The 16,897-nt window shown below is 36.7% G+C and overlaps 1 protein-coding gene across 3 annotated transcripts in view; it reads left to right on the top strand.

Moving 5' to 3' along the window:
• The window catches only part of CDH8 (cadherin 8), a 205,398-nt gene that overhangs the window by 9,831 nt on the left and 178,670 nt on the right, over positions 1–16,897 (top strand). For all 3 annotated transcript variants that reach the window (XM_088136003.1, XM_088136004.1, XM_088136002.1), the window contains exon 3: positions 11,032–11,483. In XM_088136003.1, the coding sequence (XP_087992129.1) occupies positions 11,232–11,483 (252 nt within the window). In that variant the 5' untranslated portion in view covers positions 11,032–11,231. The remainder of the gene's footprint in view (positions 1–11,031; positions 11,484–16,897) is intronic.

The following is a 16,897-nucleotide window of genomic DNA, read 5'->3' as shown; positions in this document are numbered from 1 at the left end:
CATGTTTTGATGAAAAAATGCTGAACATCTTTGAGAAAATGAAATTGCTGCTACATTTACTGGACTTGGGAAAGCCAACATCTTTTGCTTTCAGACTGCACAATTAGAGAAACTGGAGATGGGTGTCCAGTTTGTTTTCAAGGGGCTGGGTGAGTTGTGAAGTGGCTGAAGTCTGCTCAGAATGCTCTTGTTGTCTTTGTGGACTACCAGTAATTTTATCTTATGTGTGAACGTATTTGTATTTATTTTTTTTTAGAAAAATGCTGACTTGTTTAACAACTCTGGACAACTTACAAAGATATAATAATATTATTAAAAAGAAGAAATATGTACAGTCATATAGTAAATACTTAACATTCAAACAGTACAGCATTAAAAGTCCTGCATGAATAAGTCAGACTTTAGTTCCCTCCTAACTTGTAACAAAGAAGAGAATTTTCTTGAAACTAAATAGCAATTTGTTCCATAAAATGTCCCTGCCACAGAGAAAGAAGAGTTAACTATGGGTGTCACACTTGCAACAGATCATGCCACTGATGGCCTAAGAATGAAGAGGAGATTATATGGGAGCAAGTATTCCTTTGGTTTTATAATCTTTTAATGTATTATGTATTATTTATGTATTGCCGATTTTAGTTTGTTGTAAGCTGCCCAGAGTCCCCCGTTGTGGAGAGATGGGCGGGGACAAGTCAAATTAATAATAATAATAATAATAATAATAATAATAATAATAATAATAATATAATTCCTGTAAAGAGCTTGAATGAAAGCCATGTGAAGGTTTATACCATTATGGGTGGCTTGCATTGGGCTTGGAAGGTAATTGGCAGCAATGAATTAGTTTCAGCCTAGGAGTGATGCAAGACACTGTTCACCACTCACACATTCTGGGCTATCTTCAAGGGTTGACTCCCAAAGAGTACTTTGCAACAATCCATCTTAACATTACCAGTTTTTTACCCTCTGGGTAGGTCTTCCCTACCACTGATGTTAGGTGGCTGTCAAGCCTCAATATTGTATCTAGGAAGACCTCTGGACTGCAAACCTAATCCTTAAGGGAGAGTACAACTCCATTCAGTACAGTTCTCTCTCTCAAATATTGAAGACCACCCCTAGAAATAGTATCAACTCTGTCTTATCCACCTGTATTTTTCCACTTATGAATTGCATGCATATTAGTCTTCATTGTAAGTGGCAAAAAAGCACCGTACGTTTCTCATTCAAGGATTTCTAAGGAATGCAACCTTTGCAAATTTACTTAATCATTACTGCATTCACTGGAATTTTCTCCAGTCTATGGCAAGTTTAGATTGCAGTTTAAATCCTATAAGCAGTGCTCTCTCTTTTTTTCCCCATTATCTGGAGAAACCAAAATACCTTTCCACTTTTCAGATCAAGTGTGTGTGTGTGTGTGAGAGAGAGAGAGAGAGAGAGAGAGAGGGAGGGAAAGAGCACAAAACAGAATTCTTTTAAGGTGGTTTACCCCCCCCCCCATCAATATGTAGGGATGTTAGATAGATGCCAGATGTCAGAAAAAAAGATGTGTGGCTTACCTTCTGAGTTACAAGCCAAACTGAAAATTTTTGAACTAGGTTAGGAGAGTAAAAGAGAAAATGTTCAAAAGAGAGTTCTGTTTAAGTGCACCAAAGTTGTTTTTTTTTTTTTTTTAACATTTATTTGCGACTATGCTGATCATTTCTTACTGAGAGTTCTCACTTGGTGTCCTCCTTTCTCTGACTTGCACCCAAGAACAAAGTATCTTGCCATAGTTTTTGCAGCCCCCAAACAACTAACAGTTGGGAAAGATTTATTTTTGGGGAGAAGGGACATCCGTCTGGTGGCTGTGGCCTTTGGCCCTGATGTCTTTTCTGTCAGTGTAATCAATCACTCCATTGTGTTTGGTCTTCCAGCCATGGGCAAAAGTCAGGGATCAGTTCTAAAGCAAAGAGAGTAGAAAAAACAAAGTTTAAAAGCATGCAATGGGGATTCCTGCGTTATAAAATGTTCAGCTACATGACTTGTTTAACTGAACAAATAACTTGGCCAGCTGAAATTAATGGATTATCCATCTATCCATCTATTCATTTGTCTATCATAATTTTGACACCTGAGTCTTGTGGAATGGGGTGGGTTTTGCTCTAATTGTCAATAATCCAAAAATGTCAGTTGTTGCCAGTATTCCAGCACATAAATATATAGAATCTAAATGGCAATGGTGATGTTCATAGAAACATCTTTTTTCTTAAATCTCATCCATTTTTAAAAGGTTCACTTTCACCTTTTCTGGAGCCATGCCAAAAGGGGGAAAAATGGCTTTAGGCTGCAAATGACATAGACATGACTTGACTGATATTTTGCTACATCCTGTTTTTTCTCCCAGCAAGACAGAAGCAAAATGGATTGCCATTGATTAGAATTGTGAAACAGTTTTGTCTTAGACAGCTTCATCTCCATTTTCAATAGGTATCTTTGGTTTGGTGCCTTGAAAATGGGCTATGACTACAATGCCCAGAATTCTGAGGTAGCCTGGCCAAAAGGACCATGGTGAATGGGCGTTCTGAGAGTCATAGTCCTGACACATCTGGAGGATAACAGATTGAGGAAGGCTTTTTTTAGATCCTTGCAATGAACAAAGATAACAAGTAACAGGGGACGTAGTTTGAGTAAAGTCTAGAAGTGAGTCGTGTAATAAGCTCATGTAATTACCGAGAGAAAGCATTCAGGTACTTCCATTAAGGAAACTACTAAAAACATTTAAAGTTCTGTGTTTGTGTACACATCAAATTAGCAGGCTTAATGCAGGATTGCTGCAATGAACAAGAACTATTCATTTCATCGCTCCTTTGTGTGTGTTTCTAATCTGTTCTGTTCTGGTATATACTGCCTGCACTGTTAGAAAAAAAAAAAGACTGGCCCAAATTCTTAAAGCAGACGAAGGAAGGAAGGAAGGAAGGAAGGAAGGAAGGAAGGAAGGAAGGAAGGAAGGAAGGAAGGACGGGAGGGAGGGAGGGAGGGAGGGAGGGGAAGGAAAACCTATGTCTCAGATGTTCTCTTATGGATCACCAAAAAAGAAAAAAGAAAATAATAAAAGCGGGGGGGGGGGGAGTCGGGTCATAAGAGTTCCTCAATTTGCACAATGCTTGTATATGATAATTTATAGGAATAGATGAAAAGAGAGACACTATGACTTCATTTCAGTAGCAATGCACAATATCTTGCCATTAGCAGGGAACACTGAGAGCCCCTTTTGCTGTTTAGATACTAACTTCTGAAGCTCCTCCTCTGTCACCCAGGAAAATATCTGCATGTCTCCTGGACTATGATGGAAAGCATCTGCCCCTTCCTTCACCTGTCTTTCCACCCTCCTCTCCCCAAAAGATGATTTTAAATTAAAAAAGAAACTGGCTTGCCACAAGGCAAATCAGAACATAATTTTTATGCTCAAGAATGCCTATGGTACTATTTCAGCCCATAGACATTCTTACACAGATGGGTCTCAGTTTAAGCATTCATTTTGATTTCCTTGAAATAATTGATGCCATTGCCAGTATCAGGAAATATCTGTAGCAGTAAATTAAAAACTCCAAAGTATTCAGGGCAAAGAAAAGACAGAACCATGTGAAATTGAAGATGAATAGAATTGTGAGGAATGATTAGCAAATAAAGTAGGTATTTATGTGCTCTGGGTATGTGTGAGAGAATGTCAGTGAAATTGACTGGGTCTTTCCAGTATAATCAAAGGACTCAAGGAGTAGAATTAGGACTATGCCTGAGTTGTAAGTAAGGGGTTTTCCAAATGTCATATTACCAAATGAATTCAAGGAGGGAAAAACAAAAGAGTTGCTCTCCAAACAATAGGGAACGACCATAGCTTGTTGCCTTCCCACTTCATTCCACCACCAGGAGTTTCTAGACATTATTTTTATTATTATAAAAGCAGGGTTTTCTCCAATTACTCACTGAAGAGGATTAAATGAGCCCCGGAATTATAGAGTTGGAAGCAGCCACAAGGCTCACCTAGTCCAACCCTTGGCAATGTGTAGAAAAATGAATTAAATATTCATGAAAGGTGACTGTTCAGCCTCTTCTTCAAAATCTCCAGAGATGGAGAACCCATAGGTAGATGGTACAACTGTGGTAGAGGTCTGATCTTCCACCCTTCCCATGTTTTGACAATGAGATGAGGGGTAATGAACTATAATGATAGACAAGCAATGATTCCTTTATCATGCAAGGTTAGAACCCTGGTGTTGATGGCAACACTTTTAAAACGTCAGGCTGCCTGTCCTGCAGCAACTTTGAACCATAATTACCCACGCTCCTTCAGAACATATATTTGGGAAAAATAGCTCAGGTGATCCAGTAACACAGGTATTGAATCACTGGATTTCCCACCGTAACATTTCAATTGGCATCTGAATGTGCAAACTGGCTGCACTTAACAGCACTGAGGTTTGAAATGGTGTGAAGTATGACTCCTTGTGTATTTACCCATCTAGATCTGTTGGATATCTATTAATCATTACCTGTTCCAGAAGGTACCCCATAAAGTATTTCTTTGCAACAAATTTTTATTGTTGTTAGCCACCCAGAGTCACTGGTCTGAGATGAGCGGCTATATAAATTGAATGAATGAATGAATGAATGAATGAATGAATGAATGAATGAACGAACTTGCTTCTGAAGCAGTGACAACCCCAACTTTATTAACAACAAGCTGTAATATTTAAGCTTTCAATGATCTACTAGATGAGGATAGGTTTTCAGCCTCTTAGATAAAATGTACTGTCATTCTTAATCTTAATCTTACTTTATTATATTGTGCTTTATTATATTGTGTTTTATACCACTGTTGATATCCATATATTATTTAGTTGCTAACAACATCTTCACTTTACAAAACAATACATATTCAGTTACTTAAAACTAACCCGTGAGATATTGAAAAATTTAACCTAATTTTATGAAGTTTGTAAATTCCTCTTTACTCATGTTATGCTTTATTCTTTATTTTTTCTTTCTTCTCTTGTTTGTATTTTCTTTCTTTAACTTTTAAAACTGCTTATTTTTTGAAATGCCAAGTTTAATTTGCATTTTCCTATTGGCAGCATGTTCAGTAAACACATGGAAAAGGCAATGATATCTTACCCAAATTCCATGTTTTTACCATAATATATTCATTTGGGTTTACATACTGTATATAAATTCTGATCCATTCAGTCATACTTTAGAAAAACATAGATATATTCATGTAGTGCAACTCTATGTATACAGGCATATTCAGTGTATTAAAAACTATTGTTAAGAAATCGAAACTAAGATAATAAGGATGAAAAAAGCAGTGATCCTGACTTTCCAGCCCTAAATGCTAAGGGACCATGCTATTTAAAGGTATATACAACACTGCTTATAAATACTGTAACACAAGTATCAATTATCTAAAAACGTTTATGGCTATCTATGTTGACTTTTGTTGCCCAAACACATAAGTTTAATTCTGTATCAGTTTGCAGCTATTATAAAAATATGAATGCAAATTCTCATGCATTTCCAAGAGTAACATTGCACACAGGATATAAAAAAAAAGATATACTTTTTAATGTACATTTTTCCTAATAATCACACTTTTTTCCCCCATCAGCAATTTTTCCCACTCGTGCCATTCTGGACTCAGATTTCTTAAGGCATGCATTCAGCGTGTGTTTTACATTGGAGAACCGCATTGCTCAATTTGGGAAATCAAGTCCCAGTTTGGATATTAATTCCAGAGTGCAAAATAAGCTGATTCATACTAAAATGAAGAGTATGCAATTTTTTTCCCATTCCTAGATTGTTATTACTGTGTTAAGAATGGTTTTTAAAAGTATCATGCTTTCTGAAAATATGGCAGGCAAGTGCTCTCCTTCACTCTAGGCTTCACATAGATTTTAATTTGGGCACTTCGTATTTTAGTTTGTACAGTTAGTACAAATTAAAAGGCTTAGGGAGGATTCACCCCCACTGCAAGGAATACTGATTACACATAGGAACTAGACTGTTGCTGAATTACAAATCTTGGCATGAAATTGTTGTTCAGTGATATCTGGAGAGTCTACATACCACCTATGCTGTAGATAATATTTTAATTTTTTGTAATGTTACAGCATGTGAAAGCATGTGTTAACCAATGTTAAAGCATGTGGAGGGGTCAGACCTTTTTGGATGGGAGAATATCAAGACATGCCACAACTATAGGCATAAGGAATTTAGAAAAGTATCCTGGAAAATAAGAAATTATTACTGTATTATTGCCAAGAAAACTACATGGATCTATCCTTGTAACCCCCAGGAATCAAGCTTGACTTAGAGATTTTGTGTGTGTGTGTGTGTGTGTGTGTGTGTGTGTCTTCAAGTCAGTTTTTGACTCTGGGTGACTGCCTGGATTAGTCCTTGCAAATTTCTTGGCAAGATTTTTTTGGAAGTGGTTTGCCATTACCTGCTTCCTAGGGCTGAGAGAGAGTGACTGGCCCAAGGTCACCCAGCTGGCTTCATGCCTAAGGTGGGAGTAGAACTCATGGTCTACCCAATTTCTAGCCTGGTGTCTTCACCACTACACTAAAATGGCTCTCTATAAAGCAAAGGTAGATAAAAATAAGGAACTTAACTAGAGTAAGAATAAAGAATTCTTATTAAAACATTGAAATGACTCCTCCCCCTTTCACTTCTTTACCTTTCTTGATTGACACCAAGCTGATAGTTGACTACTCTTTACTGATGATCTGCTCAAACGTTGCTTCTGCCCTAGCTTCGTTCAAAAAGAGCTATCAAACAAAGTTTTTAATTGTTTACCCACGGCAATGTAATTTATTTCAATAAAATCAATACTGCAGCATTAGAAATGTAACAACAAATGTCTGGGAATCGACTGAACACACCTTAATGAATTGTTGAGGTCAGAGGACTTATCTATAACTTGTATTCACAATGATCAACAAGGCAACAATGAATGTGAAATGGAATTAGCAATGGATTGTCCCTAAAGGAAGTATTATTTGTAAAAAGGTCCCAACTCTCAAGAAATTGTAAAAATGTTCAACCCCGGAGATTACACTGCAAACCAAAGTGTGAATATGTGATGAAGCGGCTTATTGGGAAAAAGGCATTCTCTACTTTGAGACAGCCTTAAAAATTATTTTTGAGATTGTATGGCTATTTATTAAAAGGTGGTCTTGTTCATTACACTTTTTAAAAATTACTTTATTAGTCTTTAAGAAATCTTTAGACTTTAAGAAGTCTTTTTTTCGTGGACTGAATTTCTGAAATAATTCAAAGGAAGTTAATAATGGACTTTTTAAATGCATCACCTTCCTTGTTACAATGGCCCACAAGAACAAAACTGCATTGTTTGTATATTACACCATAAAGATCAATGCACTTAAGTGCATTATATATTATCATATGCATTGTCTTAACCTGGAAAATCAATTAGATGATATACGCATATTTTATCCTTGTGCTTATACCCTAAGCATGTTATATAGATTTAAACATCACTGATTTCAAAACAACAACTACTTAAATGAACCAAATCCAGAATTAGTGTCATAGTCCCCTTCTGATTCATTTGGTGTTATAGCACAAACCTATATATGGTTACTTGGATGGAAGCCCATTGCCTTTATGGGATTTATTTCTAAATAAGAAATGTTCTATGCTATCACTTATGCAATCTTAACTTGAGTCTTATGCATGAGCATGATAGATAACATACTGTCAATGAATGCATCTCTGAATCTTGACATCTGTCCGGTAAAGCTCTCATCTTTATTCTGGAGTTTTGGAGATGATCCTACTGAGACTAGAGTAGGACATCATCTGGGGTGGTGGTCTAGGACAGCCAATGACTCCCTTTGGTTTCCCCCTCTGATTATACGAGGTCTATCAATTGGATACTCCTCTTCTGTAAACTCCTGTTGTTCTCCTGCGATCCGACCCAAGAGACTCTTCTATCACAACTCTATAACTATTTGGGTGATATGTTTCTAGTAGCTTACATCTGTCAGGTTCCTAATAATTTCTAATAACAGACCCACTTCTGCATGCTAGGGACCCTTGCTTTTGCTACCAGAAAAATAAATAAATAAACACCTGATACTTCTGTCCATAGGGGCCCCATTTCGGAAGCTCCTTATCATTGTTATCAGAAGAGGAATCACTCCCTTTTGCAGATGGTTATTGTTGTTTGATATGTGCCCAAAATGTAGGAAAACTGGAGTTTATAAAATAAATGAAACAAGAACGTGTCTGCCAAATGGGTTCCTTGGCATCAAAACAAGCTAGCATCTAGATACTGTCATGTTGTGATGATAACCCTCTGCTGATACATTTTATGGTTCACGCTTGCCTAAAATAACTCAAGAATCAAGTTAGGTTTAATGCAAAATCCATTTAAATCATGAATGTTGTTTCTTCTCTCTGTTGTGGTTGATGCTGCTTTTTGTGAGCCTGGCAATAGTAGCTCTTCCTACAGAGCTATGCCAAGACTGGATTCAATTGTGGCTAATGAATCTTGATGCATTAGTGATGGCTCAATGGAAACTTAATTGAACACTTCTGAGTTGAGAGAAAGAAAGTCTAAATCTCCTGTCAAACGTGGTTTGTATGTATATGGATGCGTGTGTGCATTTAAAAGCACCTGAAAAAACATAATGTTTGCAAAACTAGCAGTTCTGGTCAGCTAATTCCCTTTCTCTTTCTTCATCATGCTAACAAAACCTGGAATACTTGCATTCCTATATTTAAGTCACAACATTTTCAGTTTTCTAGCAAGCTTTGTGCTGAGACTTTTTATACTTTATCAGGTGCCCAGAAATACCCAGAGTTGCTGTGCAGTGTTAAAAATATATTTTCTGTGTCAGCTTTTTATCATTCTTAATTTGACAGGGGGAAAAAAGTCAAAGGAGAACAGAGGAGAACATTTTGATCATATTTCCACGGTGGAACGTGTATAGCCATGCTCTTCCCTCCATTACAAAGTGACTGAGAGCATTGCAAGTGTTCCCTTTCTTCTTTGCAAAATCATCTTTCCATCTGTCTTTACTCTGCAATTAAACCCCAAGTAGAAACATCACAGAGAAAATTCTCAATGGTAATTTTCAGACTGGAAGAAGGGCAGTTCAGAAGATGAGAGAATGATGTAAAGCGATGTAACAGAGGGAGAAGACGCTGATAAATTTTCTCGGAAGGAAGGAAGGAAGGAAGGAAGGAAGGAAGGAAGGAAGGAAGGAAGGAAGGAAGGAAGGAAGGGCACAGGTTAGATAAATAAAAGATTTTAAAGGGATTCTGAAACATTCTGAGAAAAGGATAGAAAACAGAGTCCACTTTTTTTTTAGGAATGAAGACATTCTGGAATTGGAGGCCAGGTTTTGACACAATCTTCATTTAATTTTGGGCTATAGACCAAAAAAATGAGGGGTATCAAAGTTTTCTGGCTTTTATATTTATATTTATAATTAGAATTTTATGTTATAAAATTAACATGGAGGTCTACCAGCCTTAACCAGACACCAAATGGTGGCTTATGGAGTATAATCAATTTTCTGTTATGAGTTCCTATGAACCATAATTCATTATGAATAATAATCATAATAGCCTATAATTTGGGATGCATACATATCTACATGTAAGTTAGAAGAGACCAGGAATCTTAGCATCTCTTTCTAAAACTTGCCAGCAGAACTGAGCAAAGATCTCACTGAAAGCAGCCAGTTAATACTCACATAACACAAGGATAGAAGAACAGAACAGAACAGAACAGAACAGAACAGCAAACGGAGTGCCATTCAGGGCAGAGACATTTTTTTCCCTCCTCATTTATTTCCAAGTTTTAATTTTTAGAAACCCTTGAAAATCTCCTGCAGAAATCTTCCATCCTGTTCTGTGTTCTCCATGATATAGAACTATTTTAATAAAGTATAACCCATAAATAAATGAATGAATGAATGAATGAATGAATGAATGAATGAATGAATGAATGAATGAATGAACAGTGGGAAAAGACATAACTGCAGAATAGTCTCTCTCTCTCCACAAACAAAACAAGACACAAAAGACTTTTTTTGCTGCACTGAAATATAATTAAGAGCCTGCTCCATGTATTCACCCTTCCCTAATGCCAGTTTGAGCCAAGTCCTGTTCAGTATTTTTCCATAGTATCAATTCAATAAGACAAGGCCTTATTGATCATGTCACTACCAGTTTTTTTTTCAGAATAATTTCTTTAGAAAAGCTTGATTGTTGTTGTTGTTACTATTATTATTATTATTATTATTATTATTATTATTATTCCAAATGAGGGGAAAACCTTATGTATATGTATATCTATCTATATATATGTATAGAGAGGGGGGTGGGAGAGGCTTGGAGAAATCAAGTAACCTGGATTAATAGAAATGTTGTGTATGTGATGGCATAGAGAAAATTAATCAGATTTTTTCCCCCACTTTGGGCATCATTGCAGAAATGTGCTAAAAGGACTTGAATATTTTCCTTTTTTAAATGATTAATATCTTCATCATCACCACCACCACTATCACCACCACTGTCAGCTTTTACAAGGATCAGCAACTTTTGCGGTTAGCTCCATTAAACAAAAAATCATTTTTAAAACGATGATCATCATTAACATCATTGTCATTATCTGAAGCTTACGTTCAACACCCCCGAATAAACTGTTTTTGTGGATTGTGCAAAGGCAGTAGATGGGTACGTGAATTCAGCATTAGAAGCTTAAAAAGGTAAAATAAAATTGGTCAGGAAGGGTGGGAAGGAAGGAAAAGATTTCTACCCAAAGAAATTACAGAATGGCTTTCATTTTACTTTAGAGATACAAATATTCATTCCCCAAAATACCTGGAAATGAATTGCTAAATTGGATTGTTAAAATAGAATGCACAACCTTAGAATTTACAGATTTGAAAAAACCGAATGCCACACATGCCCAGTCATTTTACTGTATTGCTAACTTGAATTATTTCTCTCTTAATTTTTTAGGCATCTTTGAAGACAATAAATTCCAATGGAGGGTGTTTCTATCATCTAAGCAATCTCTATTTATGTTTATAGTGGTCTAAACACATGATGGAACTGTAAGTAAAACTCCTTTGCTGCATGATGAATCGGATGACTACAATCTGGAAGGAAGCAAAATAATTGTGTCATTTTCAGTGGTGATTTGCTTAGTGTGTGGAACAATGCCAGAAGGACTAGCAGAAATGCTTATGGATACATGGGCTCCATTAGTAATATTATGGATTACTGCATTCCCATCTATTTACATGGCTCCAATGAATCATTCTCAAGTATTACCCAGTAGATCCAGTAGAGGACTAAATGACCTCAATGAAGAACAGAGAGTGTTGAACCGTTCAAAGAGGGGCTGGGTATGGAATCAAATGTTTGTGCTAGAAGAGTTCTCTGGACCTGAACCTATATTAGTTGGACGGGTAAGTCAATATTTGTAATTCTTCAATGAGATTGATAACACATATTCATTTCTTTGAATTCTTCCATCAAACTGGCTTCATAGTTCTATGTCCTGTGAATGTTTTGACATGCTACAACTCAGATAGAAAAGGACCTGACCCCTAATTAGCTTTCTGGCATTAGAAAGAGCTATGAAGGACGATTATGTAGTTGGTTCTGATTTTATAAAATAATCGTTATTAATTTTATGTGGTTAGAATATTACAGTCACAAGAAATGGTATGAGTACGCACGCTTTGGGTTTTATTGATATAGATAGTTTGGCACTGAATGGTTCCACTCAATGTATCTTAATACTTCTGCACATCTTTGGGTTGCTTTGTGTAATATATAGCTGAGCTATATATATATTACATGTAAAATATAAAAAATACACTGTGTTGGGCCTACCTTGCTGGAAGATTAAATTATCTTCTTCAGGTAACCTCATGTGTATGTGTGTGTGTGTGGGGGGGTGAGTACAGGTGGTAGGATGGCTGAAGGCAGGAATGGTTTTCTCTAGGATGCATGAAAATGTTTTCAAGTTGGCCATATGAATGTTTTCAAGTTGTCTGTATGAATGTTTGGAGGGGAAGAGATGCATCTTTTTGATTTGACTTCAAGGCTGATAGTGAAGGATCAAATCTCAGTTGAAAAAAAAAGATTGGAACCAAAATCAAGGTGGCCTCCTGAAACAAACACAGAAGAGAATTAGTTCAAAGGCAGATTTGATTACCTGCCAGGGTTTGAGCTAAAGATGTGAAGAAGAGGCCACAGATGAAGATCCAAGAAGGAGAAAAGAAAATGAGTAAGAAAAGCCCATGGGGTGGGGGGGATTCTAAATAAAGCAGGATGTGTCTCTCATCTCCCTATCTCTCTGTGTGTCTCTCTGACACACACTTTCTACTTCTTTTGAAGCAAATAAGTATGTTTCAGAGTAGCAACAATTTAATATGTGTCTTCTGCCTAGAAAATATAAATATTGCATTTTCATTGCTAATGACACCTATTTGGTTCCCTTGGAATTCAAAGACCAACCCTCCCCCCCCCAAAAAAACAACAACACCCTAACAGAAATTAATAAGGACTAGGCAGAAGACTTCACTTTATTGTCAATCACAATGTGGAATAACTACAAACCACTTACATGATCAGAGATCTTAGAAATCTTAGTATAAATTGTCCAAACAGCACAAACAGTATGTCAGGCTTTCAACATCTTCATGCATCAAACTTCCCCCATCTAAATAGCGACCCAAATATTAACTGGTCTTCATAGGTTATTTATGTATTATCAATGTATTTAATTTGTTATAGTACACCCTCCCCCCCCCCGCCCAAACTCTGGGTGGTTTACACTAAATAGGTTTGCCATTTGATTTTCCAGCAAAATGCAGAGTGAGAAAAGTAGAAACATTTGCTAAAAAGGCTAGTAACTCTTGGTATTTCAACATTATTTTCTTTCTAATTCCTGCTTCTTTTTTATTACTGAAATGTAACTACATGGGCATTCACAACCAACTGGTGATGTGTTATTGAGTGTGATATTGAAAAATAAAATAAAATGAAAGGTTGTAATAGAATAATGAATGAAGCTGCAAAAGAGGCTTTGATTCTGTTTTTATTCTCGGCATTAGTCTGCTGTTGCTTAAAATAACAAACTTTGTTGCATATTTATACTATCCCGTGGTGCCTATCTCTGGTCTAGTTCTTTTTTGATATTCATAAATTGAAGTCACTCTTCACAATTTGTAAAGGTCTGTGTATTACAGAAGGTAAATCCAAAAGAAGTAGAAAAAATATATTAAGTTGAACATGATGATGATGATTTGAAAAACAGTTTTGATGAATGTAATCTTTGCTTGTTTACTCAAGAGCAAATTTTGAGGATAGTGGAACTTGCTCCTAAATAAACTAGAACTAAAGTTTAATAGAACACCTGAAATTGTGTAGGATAAGGGAGCTTTACAGTGCCTGATTAATCATTACCGTTCTTCTGGCAGGATGGAACCTACAGACGATTCTCAGCTAGTTCCAATCATTTGGCTATCAAACAGGACTTGATCCATGGATTGCATTCCAGGAAGACTGCAAAGCTTCCACCCCAACCTAACTTTCAAATCCAATTTATGGGTAGTCATGGAGACTGCTTTCCTATTTACTTAGGTTAATACCAAGGTATCACCCACACTTCTGTGAAAGAAGTGGTAGTTCTTACCAGCAATTGGCAATAGTAAGTGTCTGTTTAAAATTAAGAAGGACAAGCACTTTGTAGAACTATAAAGTACCGTGTGATTTCATTTGTCCCCATTTGGAAAAGTGAAATTGCTGTCACAGTAAAGGAGCCTGAAGCAGCCGTTAGATCAATAATGCCTCTACCAGTTTCAGTGGAACCTTGTTAACTATAATACCTATTTTTGCATCAAGATGATTTAAAAAAACCCAAAACTGATGCACAAATGCACTTATTCATTTTGCTAAAACATTACACAGAAAGAGATAAGATACAAATGTTGATACTGTATCTGTGTACAACCATATCAAGATTGCTTTTTTGCAATATTTTAGGAATCTGTTCTAAGTGTCCTGGTAACCCTTAAGTGCAAAGAAACTAAATGGTGTAATGAAGTATGCATTGACACTGCACTCTTTACAAAGTTCAGCTGGAAGGGTGAGATGAATAATGGAGATAGTCAGATAAAACTAACTTTCCCAAGTTAGTTCTGCCTGGGAAATAGGATAGTTTTATAGCTGATGAGCTAGCCGAAATTCAGCATTTCAGAACCATTCAGGATGCCAACTGAGGTTTATTTATTCAGTGCTAGTTTTGTACCCTACCAATCTTTCCTTCCAGACATTTGAAAAGCACACAAAAGGATGGGTTTACACAACATACACAACCCTAAATCCTGGATAGCAAAACTTAATTGCTGTGTTCAAATATTATACTAAAAGTAAGCATGTAAATCATATTGTGGCTAAATGTTAATGGCTGGTTCCCATAGATTGCTAAGCCAATGGTTAGGTTCTCACAAGATCCTGAATCTCAGGCTTTCAATTCCCCTTTTAGTCCATTCAAATGTGCTACAAACTTCCAGTTCTGGGGTAGCTGATAGGCAGTGAGAGACAGCTGTCTTAGGCAACAGATTTTGGATATCATGAAAGGGCAGGAAATTGTGAACCATTTTGTTGCCATATTGTGACTACTGGAAATAGAGAGAATGCTTCAGGGATTTTCTGTGTCACGTACAGGAAAACATTGTGCGGCTCTGAGTATTATGTTTCCTGATTTGGGTGGGTGGGCTTGTCATTTACAACTCTGCTTCAGGCAGCAAAATATCTTGAGCTGGCCCTGTGAATTAATTTATCCCAAAGTTATACATTTCTAATTTAAATTGATGCACAGTCTGGCAATAACACACCTATCAAGGAAAGTAAAATCAAAAGAAAGAAGACCCACAATCTGCCTTATTTGGAAATCATTATTCTGACCCCAAATCTGTAATAAGACTTTAGCCTTCATGGAATCTTTTACATTAATTCAAACATTAGCCAGATTTTATCCATTGATGATGGGTCCTCTCTGTCAGGGTTCCTCAACCTTGGCGACTTGAAGATGCGTGGACTACAACTCCCAGAACTCCCCAGCCAGCCATGCTGGCTGGGGAATTCTGGGAGTTGTAGTCCACGCATCTTCAAGTCGCCAAGGTTGAGGAACCCTGCTCTATACCTTTGTAACAGCTAGCAAAATTTGGTTTCCTATTAGGGCATACAAATTTATTGAAGTGTATTACAGTTTTTTTTTTTTTTTTAATGCATGCACACACACACACACAGGTTTTTTTTTTTAGGTACACGATATTCCCAACTGGATTTAAACTAGGAAAGATTATTTTTCAATCAAACGCACTGACAAAAAAGCAGATTGTAAGTTAAAATAGATTGTTGCCCATGTCTTGACTCCATCTATTTACTGCTGAGCTATTGGAACGATGCGCTGTCTTACATACCATATGTGTGCCAATTTCTCCAGTACAACTGGGGCAAGAGAAACATTGAGAGAAGTCTCTGGGAGCTTTCTTTCACCACCACATTAAATCACGTAGTACCATGCATTATGGCATCATTAAAGCATTCTGTCTTCCTTTAATTTCCATCATTATTCAAGTGCATTAGTAAATACATGGGGGAAGAAAGAGACAAGAAATAACCAACAGGCATATCCATTTTCCAAGAGTATTTCAAAAAGCATTTGCTCCTCAGTGTTGCTGTTTTTCTTTTCTTTTAATTTGCTGAGACCACTTTATAGTTTCTGAACTCTGTAGAACAGATGGAACGGTATAAAACGTGATTCCAAGGAAGAGGATGTTGGATCTCTTCCTGAATTCACAATTTTTGTACTCATTGTCTGCATATTCGTTCTTCATTGATCATACAAGCTTTGCTCTGTCTGTGCATCTATCTATGCATGTTCATTCAAACAACTAACACATTTAGAGGAAAATGATACAAAATGTCTAAAAAAGATGAGACATTTAACTCACACCAAATTCAGATGGGCATTACAATCTCTGCTTATTCTGCAGATTGGGTGTACAATTACATGCAAGGAAACAGCGGATCAGGGTCCCACATGATGACTTTGCTTCAACTTTCATATGCTTAAGTATTATGACTGGTTCAGAGCATGTAAATGAAATCCTAATTTTCCAGGAAATGGAATGTAAATTCTATCCAAATCTAATGTTAATATAGCTGGACTTTTGCATGGTTCCAATCTATGGAACTCAGTTGGCCCATTCTAATTATTAATCGATCCTCAGCAGAAAAGGGTCCTCACTAGTAGGGAATTCCAGGGCTTTTGACCAGGCCAGGCAGTTTTTAAAAAATCCTGAAAAAAGGAAGTGGCAAACTGCTTCCATATTTAATGAAAATATTCATGAAACTACAAGAGTGAAGCTCAACTTGAAGGAGATGTAAAAGTTGTCTCTCTCTGCTGTCCATACAAATGCTGGTGGATGATCTGTGTGACACATACAACAACAGGAATAGTAATTTAGAGTGGCCCCTTTGCCTGCTTGCTTACTGAATTAAGTATGAAATATGAACTAAGACTGCCTCAATAAGGTTCAGGTTCTTTGTGTAATGCTTGGACTGGATTCAGTTTCTAGTATTTTCCACCTTTATTTTACATTTGGCTGTAGCTTAAATCAGCACCAAAGAGATCTAAGGCCCCAATTTGTGTGTCTGAGCATACAGCAGAATTGTACCAGATGTGGCCAAGTAGTAATGATTATTCTAATCAATAAGTCGAAGTAGCAACAAAAGAATGTTGTTTCCGATGTTTTTTTTCAGTCCTGAAGACCCCCTCAATCCGATTTACAAATAGGATCAT

Source organism: Python bivittatus, unplaced genomic scaffold (assembly GCF_059951505.1).
Source record: "Python bivittatus isolate LINGU-HERP-01145 unplaced genomic scaffold, Pbiv_v1 ctg000190_np1212, whole genome shotgun sequence".
Taxonomy (NCBI): domain Eukaryota; kingdom Metazoa; phylum Chordata; class Lepidosauria; order Squamata; family Pythonidae; genus Python; species Python bivittatus.
The sequence above is the reverse complement of the archived record's forward strand: the minus strand, read 5'-3'. Positions and strand labels throughout refer to the sequence as shown.